General features: G+C 36.5%; 5 protein-coding genes across 5 annotated transcripts; 4 read left to right on the top strand and 1 right to left on the bottom strand.

Moving 5' to 3' along the window:
• Window positions 1-638: 638 nt before the first annotated feature.
• On the top strand, window positions 639-2,231 carry GVI51_G05643 (uncharacterized protein; the record flags this gene model as incomplete). Its single annotated transcript, XM_446614.1, has 1 exon — window positions 639-2,231. One exon carries the CDS (start codon window positions 639-641, stop codon window positions 2,229-2,231), a length of 1,593 nt encoding a protein of 530 aa, XP_446614.1.
• A 343-nt stretch (window positions 2,232-2,574) lies between these two features.
• SHR3 (Shr3p) lies at window positions 2,575-3,210 on the bottom strand (the record flags this gene model as incomplete). The annotated part of the gene is made up of 1 exon (XM_446613.1): window positions 2,575-3,210. The coding sequence occupies one exon, from the start codon at window positions 3,208-3,210 to the stop codon at window positions 2,575-2,577; it is 636 nt and encodes a 211-aa protein (XP_446613.1).
• A 3,974-nt stretch (window positions 3,211-7,184) lies between these two features.
• Window positions 7,185-8,057, top strand: GVI51_G05599 (Rho family protein; the record flags this gene model as incomplete). Its single annotated transcript, XM_446612.1, has 1 exon — window positions 7,185-8,057. One exon carries the CDS (start codon window positions 7,185-7,187, stop codon window positions 8,055-8,057), a length of 873 nt encoding a protein of 290 aa, XP_446612.1.
• Window positions 8,058-8,599: 542 nt separating this feature from the next.
• On the top strand, window positions 8,600-9,226 carry NOP6 (Nop6p; the record flags this gene model as incomplete). Its single annotated transcript, XM_446611.1, has 1 exon — window positions 8,600-9,226. One exon carries the CDS (start codon window positions 8,600-8,602, stop codon window positions 9,224-9,226), a length of 627 nt encoding a protein of 208 aa, XP_446611.1.
• Window positions 9,227-11,032: 1,806 nt separating this feature from the next.
• Window positions 11,033-13,249, top strand: PRR2 (serine/threonine protein kinase PRR2; the record flags this gene model as incomplete). Its single annotated transcript, XM_446610.1, has 1 exon — window positions 11,033-13,249. The coding sequence occupies one exon, from the start codon at window positions 11,033-11,035 to the stop codon at window positions 13,247-13,249; it is 2,217 nt and encodes a 738-aa protein (XP_446610.1).
• Window positions 13,250-15,981: the final 2,732 nt, after the last annotated feature.

The raw sequence follows: 15,981 nt of genomic DNA, 5'->3' as shown, positions 1-15,981 counted from the left end.
AGAACTAACGCACAAGGAGAGAATGGAAAGGTGGAGATCAAAGTACTTCCAAAACTCCACACAGTATACCACGCAGAAAAGGGCGCCTTTCCAGCTTATCCCTGACAACTGGGCTAGAAAGCATACTGTGAAAATAGGGAAGCGAGCCTGGTGCCAACGGTGACTGGCAGAGGAACACAGACTGGTCTGAAGAAAACCAAAATGGCAAAAAAGCAAAAAGTGAAAAATTTCACTTCTGTTCGATGCCATTGCAATCAATGACAAAAACAAAACAAACAAAGCAGAGTGTGGACTGAGATATACTGACCTTCTGTAAATAAGAACCAGTAGAGAGAGAGAACCTGAAACAACTTTTGAACCTCACAAAGGCAGTGGGAAAGGTGCTTTGTGGGAGAATAAGGCACTACCATAGAAACAGAAACAACTAAGTCACTACATTTTCAGCAGCTGCAATAGTCTGGAAAAAGATAAACAACACACTACCACACACACACTGATCTCAACACATAATATTACGACAGCTAGTTGTTACAACTTACTCTTGGAGACTTTTGAGGATTGTGATATAAGTTGTGAAAACAACAACAAGAACTATAAGAACTTTGATACTATCTAAACCCATTGGGAGGTATAAAATAATGGCTGATAGTAACATCACGATGTCATCTAGTGATGTATATGTGGATGGACCTCCAACTGTTTTAAACGCGAATACATCGGTACCCATGGAGTCTGACCCATTATCGATATCAATACCTTCGAATTCCGTTACAATACATACGTCTCAAAATGTTACTGACGTGGAGCCTGTGACAGCTAATGCAGCTTCATCTAACAACACTACTTCAATGCCAGTATCAAGCTTATCTTCTCAACAAAATACAACTACTACACCTGTACCAATCACACCTTACTATTCACAGTCATATTCAAGCATCTCTAAAAACAGTTCGATATCTACAAGTTCATTACCCTCGATAACATCTGCAATATCAATCACACCGGCAAGCTCCAAAAACTCGACCTCGTCGTCAACTTCAATTACTTCAAGCTTGTTTTCAAGCAGCTATTTAACATCTGTCACGTCTTCCTACAATACCACAAGCAACATCATACCTTTCTCAACCTCTAAATCCACAGAAACTTATATCTCTTCACAGAGCACCTCTTTTTCAATCTCGTCTGAGTCCAGCGTTCAAATTTCCTCAAGTTCAAGTTCAAGTTCAAGTCCAAGTTCAAGCTCAAGTCCTAATTCAAGTTCAGCACTAAGTTCAAGCTCAAGTTCAAGTTCAAACACAGAATCAAGTTCAAGTTCTACTCCAATAATCTCAAGCACAATAAGCAAAAACTATATAATATACATCTATGACCAAAAGTTTGAGTTCACTGACGCGTCTACAACGTTTGATACCGACATTCCGGTAGAAACAAGGATTAAGGTAACCCCAAACAAGATGGTTTCTTTTACTCCACCTACTGGAATCTTGACTACTGATGCAGCTCTATACCAGAAATATTTGGCTGGGACCCTTGACTGGAATTCACATGATACAGATGCTAGAATAAGAAACAGTAAAATAATAGGTGGGGTTGTGGGTAGCGTCTGTGGGCTATTGGTGTGCTCTGTGGTTATATTTCTTCTTTTCTTCAGAAGAAAGAGAAATACCCACAATTATATGCCAGACGATGATCTAACTAGCATAAAAGATGAAAAGGGAAGCTATTATGGGTTCTCCACAGAAAACACTCCATATAAGCCCGCGATCTCAACGAGAGATTTAACAGCTTCCAACCAAAGACTAAAGAAACTTTTCAGTAAGAAAGAGAACAGTACACCAACTAAGAATTGGAAGAAAGCAACTACTGAATATATGTCAACACCAAGCACAAATCCTTTCCAGGATGAGTTTGACTTTGACAAACGCTTGCCCTCTCCTCCAAATCTGGATAACAAGGATATGACACCCTCTGATAAAATCATTAACCCTAGAAATGGTGAAAACGATGTTTCTATACCTCATTTACTTCTACCTGATAATGAGTCCATCTCATTAATATCTGAACCAGAAATCGAACAATCAACTAACACAGATACAAATGAACAATTCTCATATGTTTCTTCAATGAATAGCTACGGTCCTGGTAGCTCATTTGTTCCCTCATCTGTGGGTGACTATTCAACACTGTCACCAACCTCAATCCACATTGATGAGGATGGATCCATTTTATGATGAGTTGTCAATAAATTTTTCAACAAAGAGATCAAATCACAAAAACCATGTTAAGTGGGTTATATTCCCAGCTGTTTCCCAGTTGAAACGGCAATTGTAATACTACTACGTAAGTGCTGGTCATTTGCTTGTCACGCCATATTAATATGTAATTATACAAATATTATAGAACTATACAAAATTAAATTGCTTTCTGCAAATAGAGTCAGAGTACAAAATTAAACATATTCAAACTTTAATAATGTTTCTTTATGCAATCATAGAGTCTAAAATACAAACGAATGAAAAATTAATAACAATTATATATTACAAGTTGTGTCAAATGTTAGGTAACATATACATCTTAATCCGTTTTTCTGGTAGCTTCTTCCTTTGCTAGCTTTTTTTGTTGCTTCTTAGATAACTTCTTAAATTCTTCCTCTTTTCTTTGATTGATGGCTTCTTGTTCTTTTCTTTCCTCAGCGTAGAAGGCTTGCAATTGTTTTTGGTAGTCATAGTTGGTGTACCACAAACCAATTTGCAACAAAATGACACCGAGGAACATAACTAACAATATGATGTTAGAAGATGCAATAACGGCCAAACCTTGATTTTGTGTGACTTCACCCCAGTTACCTGTAATGGAGCATTCAATACCTGTTTTTACATTAGTGATGAAGACACAGACGGCTAAAACGAAAAGACCCAACGACGCATATTCAAACAATTGCAAGTCTGGGTTTGGCTTATAAATTCTTATGGTATTACCAATTATACCCAATGCAACAACAAACCCAAGCAAATATAGAACTGGCATTGGTGTTGTGCTTAGCACTTGATAGTGCTTCAAAGCTAGATCAAATTGCTCTTGTGTGGCCTGTGGATTAAACAGTAGATGGTAATCATATGGTTGGCATGCAAAAAAGACACCCATTAAAAAACCTGTGGAGGTTAAGATCATGGCAGATCCGATAGTACAAAATTCAGCATAGGATAACATGTCTTTATAGTTTGTATTAAACTCGATAATATGATTTGCCGACCTTAACAACAATAAAGATCAGATCTTAGTTCAAAGAAATGGAGTATTTAATAATATAACCCATTGCAAAAGTCCTTACGCCTTTCAATGAGGATGAGTACCAGCATTGCTAAAACTCTCCCGTTATTTTCGAGCTTCCGGCTGTTGAATTTCTATTTCCCGTATAATATGATTTCATTAATTAAATAACATAAGTAGATTTAGCTGTTGGCTTGACACTTGTATTAAGAACAGTTATAAATTTGAATATCTGGTTCCTACGTAGCACAAATTAAATTAATTGTATCAAGATACCTGATTTACTCCATGATGATAAAAATTAACAACAGTATCAAACTTGGATTTTGAAATTTTTTAGTTTTCTTTTCAAGACATATTCCGATTTTTTTTTTGACATTATAGTATTACTCAAGTATATATCCGATTTATAACTCCAGTTATTTTTAGTTAACATTTTGAATACATTACACGTAAAAAAATACTAGCCGACTTCCTGCAGCTTTAGACTTTTTCAATTGGAAAATATAGTACATGTTGGCGAGGTATTACATTATTGGCCTCCATCACTATTTGTTCTAACTTTGATCCGCTTTTACCAAAGCAGTTTCATACCGTCAAACATAAACACCTCAGGTTATTTGAATAACTGGATATTGGCTGGGTTGTCTAATGCCATATCCGTCCCCCCTCTTAATCAGATCCAGAACAGTAATAAGCACATAGTATAACCTAAATCGGCCTCCCCACCCCATATCTAAATATAAATATTTTACTGAAAGTCTATTTTACTACCGGTTTTTTCCAGCAAGAATTAAGATTTCAATAAAGACACTTTTAGCCAATGAAGCCTACCTACTTGAGGCGATAAGCAAGACTGCATATGTATCGTACAAATGGTTTAGATAACTATTATATACAAGCAAGCAAGATAACTAAAGGATTCCATTACCGAGGTGCAAGGAAATTATATCATCAATCTTTACTATTGAACGGCTTTTGCCTTATTTGTTTGAAAATGCCTATCTATACTAGCTCGTTAGGACGCCATCCCAAATTTTGATTGAGATATAGTGAAAAAGAAAAGATCCGACTATCGTCCAAATTATAATGCTGCAATCCGAAGTGTAGCTACCCTGATATTTTTTCGAGGGGATTATGCTATCATAATTCAATTCTTGAGATGTCAATACAATAACGATTGTTTCATAAGTGGGATGAATACTGAACTTTGTGATTTTGTTTTACATCGAAATTTTGGTAACAGAAGAACATATACGTACGGCTAACATAAATCCAGACGCCCATATGAAATCTGTCTCCAAACTTTTCCTATGCTGCAATTCGTATCGTAGTTAATATATAATATGAGGCGATCATATTACAAACATAAAACCAGCTATCTCCGGTTATTTATGTCAGCATAATCTTTGCACCACCATTTGGAAAATAAAACAGGGGCAGCTACATTACCATCAGATACAATGCACATACTAGACTTTCAAATAATCGGAGCTGCTATACAAGTTTGTACAGTGACTTTCAAGGCTAAATAATCAATATACCAAGAAGAGCAATAGCAGAATGCAGTATGCTTCCTTTGCCCTTATGTTTGAGAGTATCATTCTTAAGGCATTAACCCACATTATAGTTACTTATACAAGCCAAAGTATGAAAAACATAGCACGAAGAGTATTCAGATGATTATCATTTAATAGGTATGCTTTTTTTTTTTATCTCAAACTATGGATATTAAATTTATGGGGGAGGGGAAGGAAAGCTATCATTTTTTCAAGCCATTAAACTATTAATAGGTATTGCAATCATGAAGATAGTTATCGATGGGATCATCTTCCTGTCTTTGAATTTCATATACCCTCAAATATTTGTCAGTAAAGTATTTTGGGCTTGATATTTAGAGCCGAGGTGATTCAAAACCCAAAATCAACCAATCGTTAGCGTCATAATCTAAACGATAGAGACCTAAAGAGGAACCCCATCCCACAATATTATTTTTTTGCTGCTTCCTCTGGAGAAGCGCATTATTTATCGTTAATCATTTCTTTTTCCAGTTTTTTTTTCTTATTTTTAATGTATCATGAATTGCTACGTATTTGCTGAACATAGCATGCGATCCTTTAACTGAAAATTTTTTTCATTCATTCACAAGCTGTAGCACAAGGATGAAGAAATCAATCCTCGAGTTCATTTATTATGTCAATTCCGATGAGATTCTAGGGGTTCTTTCAAATGTGATGCGACAGTTTACTATATTATAGTGGGGGGACCTTGCTGTAATTTTTCCTTTTACTATGTAATACCCTATCGATTTATTTGTGAAAAAGAAATGGTATGGCGATGGCATCCACCATTTTAACAGTCATTATAAACCACTCTCCTTGCCTTTCTTAAGGAACCATCTCTTCCCCCCATGATATTTTTTTTTTTTTTAACATTAACAACTCATCATCTGCCATCTATTGCGTACGGTGAGTTAACGAAAACTGGGCTTTTTTTTTTTTTGCAACAGTCAAGTATCTGCTCTCCTTCTCTAACTTAGAATCATCACAGTGAGAACACTGTTCCTACGTATACATAATGTTTGGATCTGCGCTATTTCAGTGTTGATACTTTTAAGAATCAAGGTCTTAAGTACATAGGTGTGATGAGTATTTCTTCATCATGCTAGTGCACTCAAAAACCTCTGAAGCAAAGCTTTTGGGAATTTTAACACAAAGACAAATGTCAAAAGTTACCTTTTGCAGTTGCTTTACTGTATAGAAAGGTGCTAAACCCTTTGTCCCCATTACATTTTTTCAATTTCACTTTTCCCTTAACAAACCATCTCAGCCACTTGAAATAGGTGCCAAAGACTAGAACCTATACCAGTTACTCAATTGAGTAATTTGTTAGATTTCTAACTCTTTGGAAATAAATAAAGTTGGCTTTTGGCTTTGTAAGTGTTTTCAGAGCTTTATTTTAACCATGTATAGTTATTTGTGCATTATGCTCTCCAGCAAGTGAATTAACAACCTGAAAATTTACTTAGTCAGTAGAATCCGTTGTAGTATCATATTTTAATCTCATCGCTTGTCCTTCTGCTGGCACGTAACATTTCTTTTAATTATATATTTTTTACCCTTAGCAATTCAAGACCAGAAACTGGTGTATAAACGGTCTGCTTATAAATTTTAGCAGTGTTAACTTGATTGTTACTGTAATGTTTCTACTAGAAAAAAAAACATAATAATGTTCAAGTGCTTAAATATTAATCTTGCACTTACTTATCTCTAGCTATGGTAGTCTTTGCACCACTGATGCCTAGCTACAATATTTACACAGAGAAAATATTTACTTAGGACTTTGAAGAAGTTTCCAGTACCCATTTCAGAAAATACCAGTGCGGTTGGCCTATCTCTCTAAACCGTACATTTTTTTAGTCTTGGCATTTCTAATATAATCATTTCAATCTACTAAACAAAGTTTTGTTCTCTTCAAATAAAATTTCTTCTCTAAGAATTATACATCAAAGATATATAAGTCGACAATATTTTAATAATACGACCAAATGTTTGAATCCAAAGAACTGACCTTTACATCTGCAAAACTTTTACAATCTCACACAAATATTAATTTGGTATCTACAAGTTAACTAATAGTGAAGTTATTTGGCTAAACCTTCTAATTTTAATATTATACCAACACAGCTATTTATTAGATTTAAAAGGTTCTTAATAGTATTATCACTAGTTGACCTATTGGGTATTGACATATTTCTCGCTGGAACCAGGACAACTTCAAATACCCAATTGCTCAAAGTTGCTTTTTAACTGATCATAATAGTTAACCTTTTTTGTTATAAATTAGTACTTTACTAGATTAGTATTTATCGCTAACCGCAATACTGCTCAAATTTCATTGTTTGAAATTTACACATGAAGTCTCTTAAATGTGTATTAGTAGGCGATAGTGAGGTTGGGAAAACGGCATTTTTGATGTCATACACTACTGGTTCATTTTCGCCAGAGTACGTACCCACTGTATTTGACGAGTATTTAACTACAATTCAGGATAAGGAGACAGGCTATACATTCCACACTACTTTCTGGGACACCTCCGGCGACAAGCAACATGATCACTTAAGACCACTGACATATCCCCAAACAGATGTATTTCTCGCTTGTTTCCCTTATAATGATATAAGGTCCTTTAGAAATGTTAAGGATAAGTGGATACCAGAACTTAAAAAATACATAAGAAAGTCAGATAATTCAAGTACAGTACCGATACTATTAGTAGCTACAAAGTGTGACCTAAATGATGATAACAGTTCAAATAATATATTGAATCAGTCTCAAGAAGTTGACGGCATGCCTTTACCTGAGTCATTGGTAGATGGCCTTGTAATAGATGAAAATTTATTAGGTTTTGTGAAGTGTTCTTCAAAGACGGGTTACGGATTACAGGATGTTATCGATAACGTGGCCAAATATGTTGGCGCTAAGGAAAGAGAACTAAGAAGTCTAAGTTCTAGGGATGTACCTGAGTTATATACCAAGACGAGTGACGTAGATCTAGTGGACAATAATGATTTTGTAAAAGTCAGCAGCACACCGTTAGAATGTGTGGATGGAGATGATGATATTCGAACAATTCCAGCATTGGCAAAAGCACAAAGTAAATCAAGAATGTCAAATAGCTCGAAAAGGACATCAGTAAAACGTATGTATTCTCGTCCACAATCTGAGAAGAGTTTAAAGAGTAAAAAATGGCAAGATAAGAGAGGTTGCATTTGCGTAATATTATAAACCTTCAAAACCTTTGTAACAATAGAAAGAAGCTGAATAATTTGTTTTTTATCTTATTATGAACTTGAGATAAACAAGTACAATGTATCAAGCTTCTATTTTAGGGTATATTTATAGGCCATACCCGAAATCTTTTATAGATCAGTTTTATTATTTATTCCCTATCCATACAGCAAAAAAATAACCCTAAATCAAATGCCAAATAAATTACATTAATATATTCTCAAGAAGAGCGTCTTGTAGACTTATACATATGAGAGGAATTCAACTGAATAGAATTATTATCTGTGAAACAGCCATCATAGTGGTAATGTACTGTGTAGTTACACACGTAGCACGTCATACAGATGGATTATTCACTTGATTGCTGCGTGAAAAAAAAAAAAATTTGCGATGCGATGAGCTGAAAATGCGATGAGGTGAAATAATATAGGTAGTCACACATGAGTCTAAGAATTAACCTTATTCTCATATAAAATTCTGTAGAATTAACACTTGTTTCATTGTTAAGTCAAATACATCAAATATAATATAAAATAATAATGGCCGAAGAAGGTAAGGTAGGAGAGAAGAAACTCTCTAAGAAACAACTAAAGGCCCAACAATTCCGTAAGTCCAAGGAAGAAAAGACTACAGACGCCAAAAGGAAGATAGAAGAAGAAGAGAAAAAAGAGGAAGAGCAACCAAAGAAAAAGAGGAAAACCAGAAGAGGTAAGAAAGGCAAAGGTAATAAGAATGCAAGCGGGAACAGATTCATAGTGTTTGTTGGTGGCCTCCCAAAAGATATTACTGCTTCAGAACTTCAAGTACACTTCAAGAGTAGTGGCCCTGATGTTATTAGGTTGAGAGCAGAGAAAGGTATAGCATTTTTGGAATTTGATGGTGATAAGGATAAAACTGGTATTCAAAGACGTATGGATGTTGCCTTACTTCAGAATAAGACCATGCTAAAGGATAGAAGAATCAATGTAGAGCTTACTGTTGGTGGTGGTGGAAATAGTCAAGACAGGCTGGAGAAACTACGTAAGAAGAATGAAAAGTTTGAAGCTGAAAGACAAGAAAGAATGGCTAAATTCATAAATAAATCCACACCAAAAGATAAGAAATCTGACTCAGATACAACAACAACTACCGGTATTCATCCTGACAGAGCTAAACTTCTCAAGTAATAAAATTTATAGAAAAAGATAATACTGCAAATAATTGCCCTTCATTTAAGTTAAGAAGTCCAAATTAATAAAGAACATGGAAATTTACATCATTAGAAATATCATCATAAATACTATATGCATTTCTATTCCAAGGCAAATTTATATAGCCCCCCCCCTCTCAATTAGCGTATATCAACCAACGTATCAAATTTGTAAATCAAGGAGTTTACACCACAATTTGGCTGGTGCCAATAAAATATACATTTTGATGAATACTACTAAGTTATGCCAATAACCCAAAACCAGGAGTCTAATAGTCTAAAAACTCCACAGAGTTACAACTGCAAATACCACTACTGAAAGAGGGATGGGATTTGATGGTATATGCTTGTACCTATTTTACACCGACCACAAACCCACATTACAGCACGATGCCACATTGTATTAGAATCATATGGTGCTGTACTACTTACTACGTTATTGATCGCCCCAGTTCTCTTTTTCTAAATAATGTGGAGGTAGGAGAATAAGGTTCAAAATGGGATGTTATTCTAAATTCGTCCATTGATTGCTCTGTAGATGTCTGGTTGCGGGTTGAAGGTGGGCCTCTGATTAAAATGATTTTGAATGCCATTGAAAAACAACAAAATACGTCATCTCGTCTTCGAGAGAACTCCCTTTATTGTTCGTTGTCTAGTTTTTAGTGTCGACTTGAATAATGAAGATATCTGTTAGTAAACTGGAAGTTGTGCTCAATCTGTTCCGTATGCCCACAGGCATAGGTTACATCCTAGGGATGCAGTCACTATCGTGTAACCGTGGGGCATCGTAAATTAGTCGGACGTGCGACTTCGCTTGTTGATGTGGGGAGACTCCCATTGTCACTGGCTACAACCCATTTTTTTGTGTGTAGTGGTCCTCACGTAGACAAGCTGCCTTGCAACGTGTGGGATACATGTAGACATGTACCAACTATCATCAAAGCATTATAGGGATACCTTTTCTCTCATTTAATTCTTTGATGTGCGGGGGGGAGAGTGAAGAAAAGAATGAAAAGGGTGGGGAAAGAAGATGTGAAGTCGAGAAAGAGATGATCATCCGAATGGCTAAATTTAATATTTGAGACACACTGCCTTATCTTTCTCCTCTACAGTCTATTTGATGGGAAAGCCGGATTTCAGCGGAGCTTTTGAAGTTACAGGCCCGTTGTACTATACTTCGAAGTAATTACTAGTGAATGTGCTTGTATTCTGAAGGTAATTCGAATAGGTGACAAAAAGAAAAAAAAACTATGATGAATGCGGTTGTGTAGACGTAATCCATTCAGAGTAAAAGCAGACAGAAGTAAATGGGTTATTCTTAATACCCCTTCTAAAATAAATGTGCTCTTACCTACAAGACAAGTCTGCTTTGATCTACTTCTTTGAGTATTATCCGATGGTGAGCTGCTTTCCTTTTATTTCTTGTTACGTTCAAGGAAGCACTGCTCTAAATGGCTAGACTTTCCGATACTGTGCGTCAATAAAAGGGTATCATTACTATTAGCCCTATGTGTTTCTCTGTGCGAATGCACAAATAAGAGCTAAAGCATATGAAACAGACACACATTCATCTAAAATCAAATATCCGTTCCGATTTAAACTGGAGTTATTACTTTTGAGCACCACATTCTCAAAATATATAAAAGAAACAACAAAACTTGCTAATTGATTTACCAGAACATTGCTAAACGTAATTGTACAGCACTATGAATTATTATTGTACAATTAAATATTAGTATCAATCTGGATAAATCAACTTCATCATACACAACCATCATCAGTAATGCTAGAAAGTTTAATACCTAGACTTTTCCCGAGAACGGATAATAGAATAAGGTCAACACAAGAATTAACAGCTGTTTTTGAAAGTAATCCTAGCTTATCGGCTACTGAAATTGCAGAAGAGATCAATAGATACAATGATAGTTATGATTTCAGCATACGAGAGCTAGTATTATCTCGTTCAACAGCGGGCACTATGCTAAGTAAGTCAAATATGCTGGATACTGCAGTGGGAAATTCTAATGGCACATGGTTAAAGCTACATGACAATGAAGCTGAATCTTCAAAACCACCAAGTTATGATTTCTCTTGGCTCAAATCTTATACATATTCAGAGAGTTCTCATATATTAACACCGGTAAATGTGGGGTCACAGCAATCAGTAATGTCATTTGAGGAAGTTCTGCCAAACCTTGTATTTCAGAATCCATCACTTACAATTGGTAGTGAAGGAACTATTCCCATTGAGAGCCTTAAACGTGCGAACAAATCCGATAACCCGTTTAAGATTCCAGAGAATGCAACACTAATTGAAACAGAACAACTCTGGTCACCAGTAATTGAAAATATACCATCACGCTTTAAGATAGACTCCGAGACATATAAGAGAAAGAGAATGGAACAACTATTATTTTTTGAGCGCTCCAGTAAATTAGGCAAACTATTTCGTAGAACTAGCAGCAATAGCAATGGTAATTATTGTGATGACTGCTCATCCAACGTAAGCTCACAAAGTACTACGTTTTCAACAACAAACAACAGTACATATAATGGTGATGTTAATATCCCCAATAATACAGCCCCAATCAGACATAATATACAAAGAAAGTTACCCATGGATGGAATTTATCTAAATACATCGAATACCAAAAAGAGTATATGGAAGCAATACCAACTTCTCCAATTAGAAGGCAAAAAAGTTGTTTATATGGATGGAGAGAATGTAGAGGAACGTTCTAATATATTGGGATTTGGTGCGAGCGGTGAAGTTAAATTAGCAACAAAGATGGGTGATAATAAGCTTTATGCTATTAAAGTCTTTCATGATATCGCAATGGATGAAATATCCCGGCTTGAAAATTCAAGTGAAATGTCTGTTGATATAGAGACCAACGATGCTCCAAGTTCAGTAGAACATTCCCTTGGGACACATGAAGGCATTGATATTTTCAAATTATCAGCTAGAATGCGTAGTTTGAAAAGGATACATACTGAATATGCCATAGGTAGTGCTTTGAATCATGAAAACATTATTAAAACATACGACTTATTTTACGAGAACGGTAGCTTGTATACCGTTATGGAATATTGTGATTATGATCTATATGCACTTGTAGTAAGCAATAAACTCACTTATGATGAGGTATGTTGCTATTTCAAACAAGTGCTGCATGGAATTAGTTATTTACATGACATAGGTATAAGCCATAGGGACTTGAAACTAGACAATTGTGTTGTAAATAAAGAAGGTGTCCTAAAGTTGATAGATTTTGGCAGTAGTACAGTATTTAATACGCCCTACCTCGAGCATAGAGTGGTAATGAGAAGCTCCGGCATACACGGTAGTAACCCTTACTTAGCACCAGAAGTATGTTATTACTGGAGTTACGACCCCAGACCAACAGATATATGGGCTGCAGCAATAATGTTTATCTGTATGATTACCAAAAGGTTCCCATGGAGGGAGCCTCGTTGTTCTGATTTGCAATTCACTAGGTATATCAAGTACAAGGAGCCCCAAGAACAGATAATGTCGCGCCACGTTAATAGTAAAGTATTATTGCGTCTATTACAGAAGACCCCATACGAACATCTCAATAACTCAAGTAGGGGTGTAAGTGAACGCCATAAACATAGGAAAAACCTACATGACTATGAACACTACTGTAGATTTTTGGAAAAAAACAGGTATCTTATGGATCCCTTGGTGTTAGTACCAGAAGAGGCCCAGCAGGTACTAAGCCATATGCTAGAATTAGCACCGGCATGCAGATTCAATATACATGAAGTTCTTAGTGATCAATGGGTAGATGGCATAGAGGCATGCACTATAAGGAACGAGGCTCCTTTGAGCGGCTGCAAGTCTGATAACAAGAGTAAAATGTCAGCAGCACAAGATGTGTATGCAGATACCATAATAACACATAAGCATAGTTCATTACCTCAGGCATCTGCACATATGGGACAACTACAAAATGAACAGGAGAACAAGAGATAAAACATCATTTTACAAAAACATGGGGCAGTTATTTACCATTATTATTGTAGTTATTATTAGAATATTTTTTTTGTCCTTGACTTTTATTTTTCTTCATGTTTTTAGTTTCATGGTTCACTTCACGTTAATACAACTTCAAATATAGCATACATGTAAAATTAGTTAGAGAGTTACAAATCATTTCATGTATATGTTAACGGTTCACAAATACTTTTATTTCCAAGTAAACTGAATTTAAAGAAAAAATATTAGAATGACGCCAATATGACACCTTCATTTATTATTTTCAAACAAATTGTCCATGGCTATCCTCCCGTCTCCTCTTGCCCAGCCCAACTCTCCCTACAAAGCCTTTAAACATATATATTTGTTTATGACGTAAACGAATTGTACTAACATCTTTATTAAGTTGTCACATCACAGGTATCTGATTTACGATTTTATTTCAATTTATTTCTTTTTGGTTTTCCTTTGAAAATCTATATATTCGGGCCAAACTCTTTTCTTTTCGGTATAAAGTAAACGTTTTTGTGCGTTGATACAAATACAAGGTCTGAAGAAGAAGAAACTACGGACGTATCTGCGGTTAGGGGAGTGTGTACCCCGCACTTATAAAAAGAATTAGAGACGCCAAATGAAAACAAGAAATTTGACACAATTTTTTTTGTTTCTACTTATTTTTCTAGGGACGTACCGTTGCCCTTCCCTTGCTTTTTTTTCATTCTTACAGCCGTTGTCCCAGTGTGTAGAAATCCTCATTTGTTTCTTTTACCCCTCACTTGCCATTTTTAGCATTGGGGGATTTCAAATACAATAGCAGACACTGACCAGGATACTCATTAGTATAGCGTATGCGAAGGGAATTATACATCCGCATAGGAAGGGTTCTCTTTTACCACCAAATACCCCAATAAAAAAAAAGGACTTACTTTTCTATGTGGAACTAACCGCCCACCCCCACCACGTTGACTGTGGTAAGAATCTTTCGACATGCATCTTGAAAAAAAAAATTTACACGGCTGTAGAAATTCGGACTTGTATATCCGACCCAGGATCACTAAATTCCCCCATTATATTTCTTTTTGTGTACAATTTTGTTGCCGTAGCCGCAAAAGTAAGTTCTCGGACTAATGGATGTAGACCAGAACAAACCAACGCGGCTCTACATCATCATAAAAATACCCATTTGTCCGACTGGGATGTGCAGAAAAGGCGAACAAGCACATCCCCCTTTGGAACATTTCCTTAAGATGTCCAAATATGGCTCTAACACTAACCAGGTATTCACCAGTGCCAAAGGGTTCCCGACATATGAACCAACATTCTTGGGTGTGCAATATTTGCTACAAAAATAAAATAAAGCTACATTCACGGTAAAAGACTACCATCTCCCCCAATAACCAAGACCTCCCCCCCTCCTGTCCCCGGTGTTCCAACCCCGGGGACACGGAAAACGCGGCTTTCCACATATACAAGTAATAACATCCAGACGTATTTTTAGCTGTAAACTGCCGGACCCCCATCATCAACGGGACAGTTCAGCCCAACTTCTTGGGACTGTTTGTTCTAACGCCAATTGGCACAATTCCTAGTCCAAGACAACCTTTTTACCCCACTGTTTTTTTTCATTTGCTCCTAAAAAAACAGTGCACACAACTTAGTGTAAACAACAATAGCGATGCCCCTCCCTCAGTCCCGTAACAAAGCAAAAGCACAAACTCCCAAGATCCCGCTTATCCATTCCCCTCCCTTCCCTCCCCCTCCCCCACCAGCGACTTTCCTCGAGAGGGATCTGATTACCATGCCGTTGTTTGTACTACAATTTCTCTGTCCGACGAATGGGAGAGCAGATGCGATCGTAAGGGATATTCGTTTTTTCTTTTCTTTCTGGAGTCCACGGAGTCTTCTGTGACTCAATGCGTCCTTAATCGTTGCTATTTTCCAGTCATTGTGCCAAGACTCTAAAGACCCCGTAGCAATAGACCAAAAAATAGACCTGTACTAGTGATTAATGGAAAAGCCCATCGATTCCCTTCCCCCCCATCATCTACCCCGAGAAGTATATGTGCGCGCCTGCAGTCATAGTAGTAGCACTGGCACTAGCACTAGCCCTGGCACTAGCCCTGGCACTAGCACGACACAATAAACGCTCAAGATGCAATGAGGAAAGAAAAAGGAGAAACCTTCGATTTGAAGACAAATACCGCGCAGCACATTCTGCGACATTAAAATAGCTACTAGTCCCAAAAAGCCAAAAAAAATGTGTCGTTACGGTTTCTCCGGTGTTTTCACAGAATGTAGTGCACAGCTGTAAACGTGTAGCTTGCCCCCTTCTCTCATTGCTTCACCCCCCCCTAAAAATGCGCGTACTGTTTAGAATCCTGTCGTAGGCGTATGCTACCGTGGGATCTGTTGGCAGAACTATAAATACTGAAGGGGTAACGGACCTGTTCACTTGAGACCCCGGAAAAAAGAATTTCCCTTCTCTTGCCGCCCATGTCTTATGTTTAGCCTATATTCTTTCTGGAACTTACTGAAATATATTGACTTTATTGCATAACAATACTATTGTCTAGTTATAACAAATAGGACAAAACTACATTTACTAATTGATAGTACATTTGATTGACCTTTCTGAACAGACAGAAAAATCAAAAAAAAATCACAAACAAAAACACCGCTAATTTTTAATATATTCTTATTGTTTTTTTTGTTATTTGAATAAAAGAACT

This window comes from Nakaseomyces glabratus, chromosome G, assembly GCF_010111755.1.
Source record: "Nakaseomyces glabratus chromosome G, complete sequence".
NCBI lineage: Eukaryota > Fungi > Ascomycota > Saccharomycetes > Saccharomycetales > Saccharomycetaceae > Nakaseomyces > Nakaseomyces glabratus.
The sequence above is the reverse complement of the archived record's forward strand: the minus strand, read 5'-3'. Positions and strand labels throughout refer to the sequence as shown.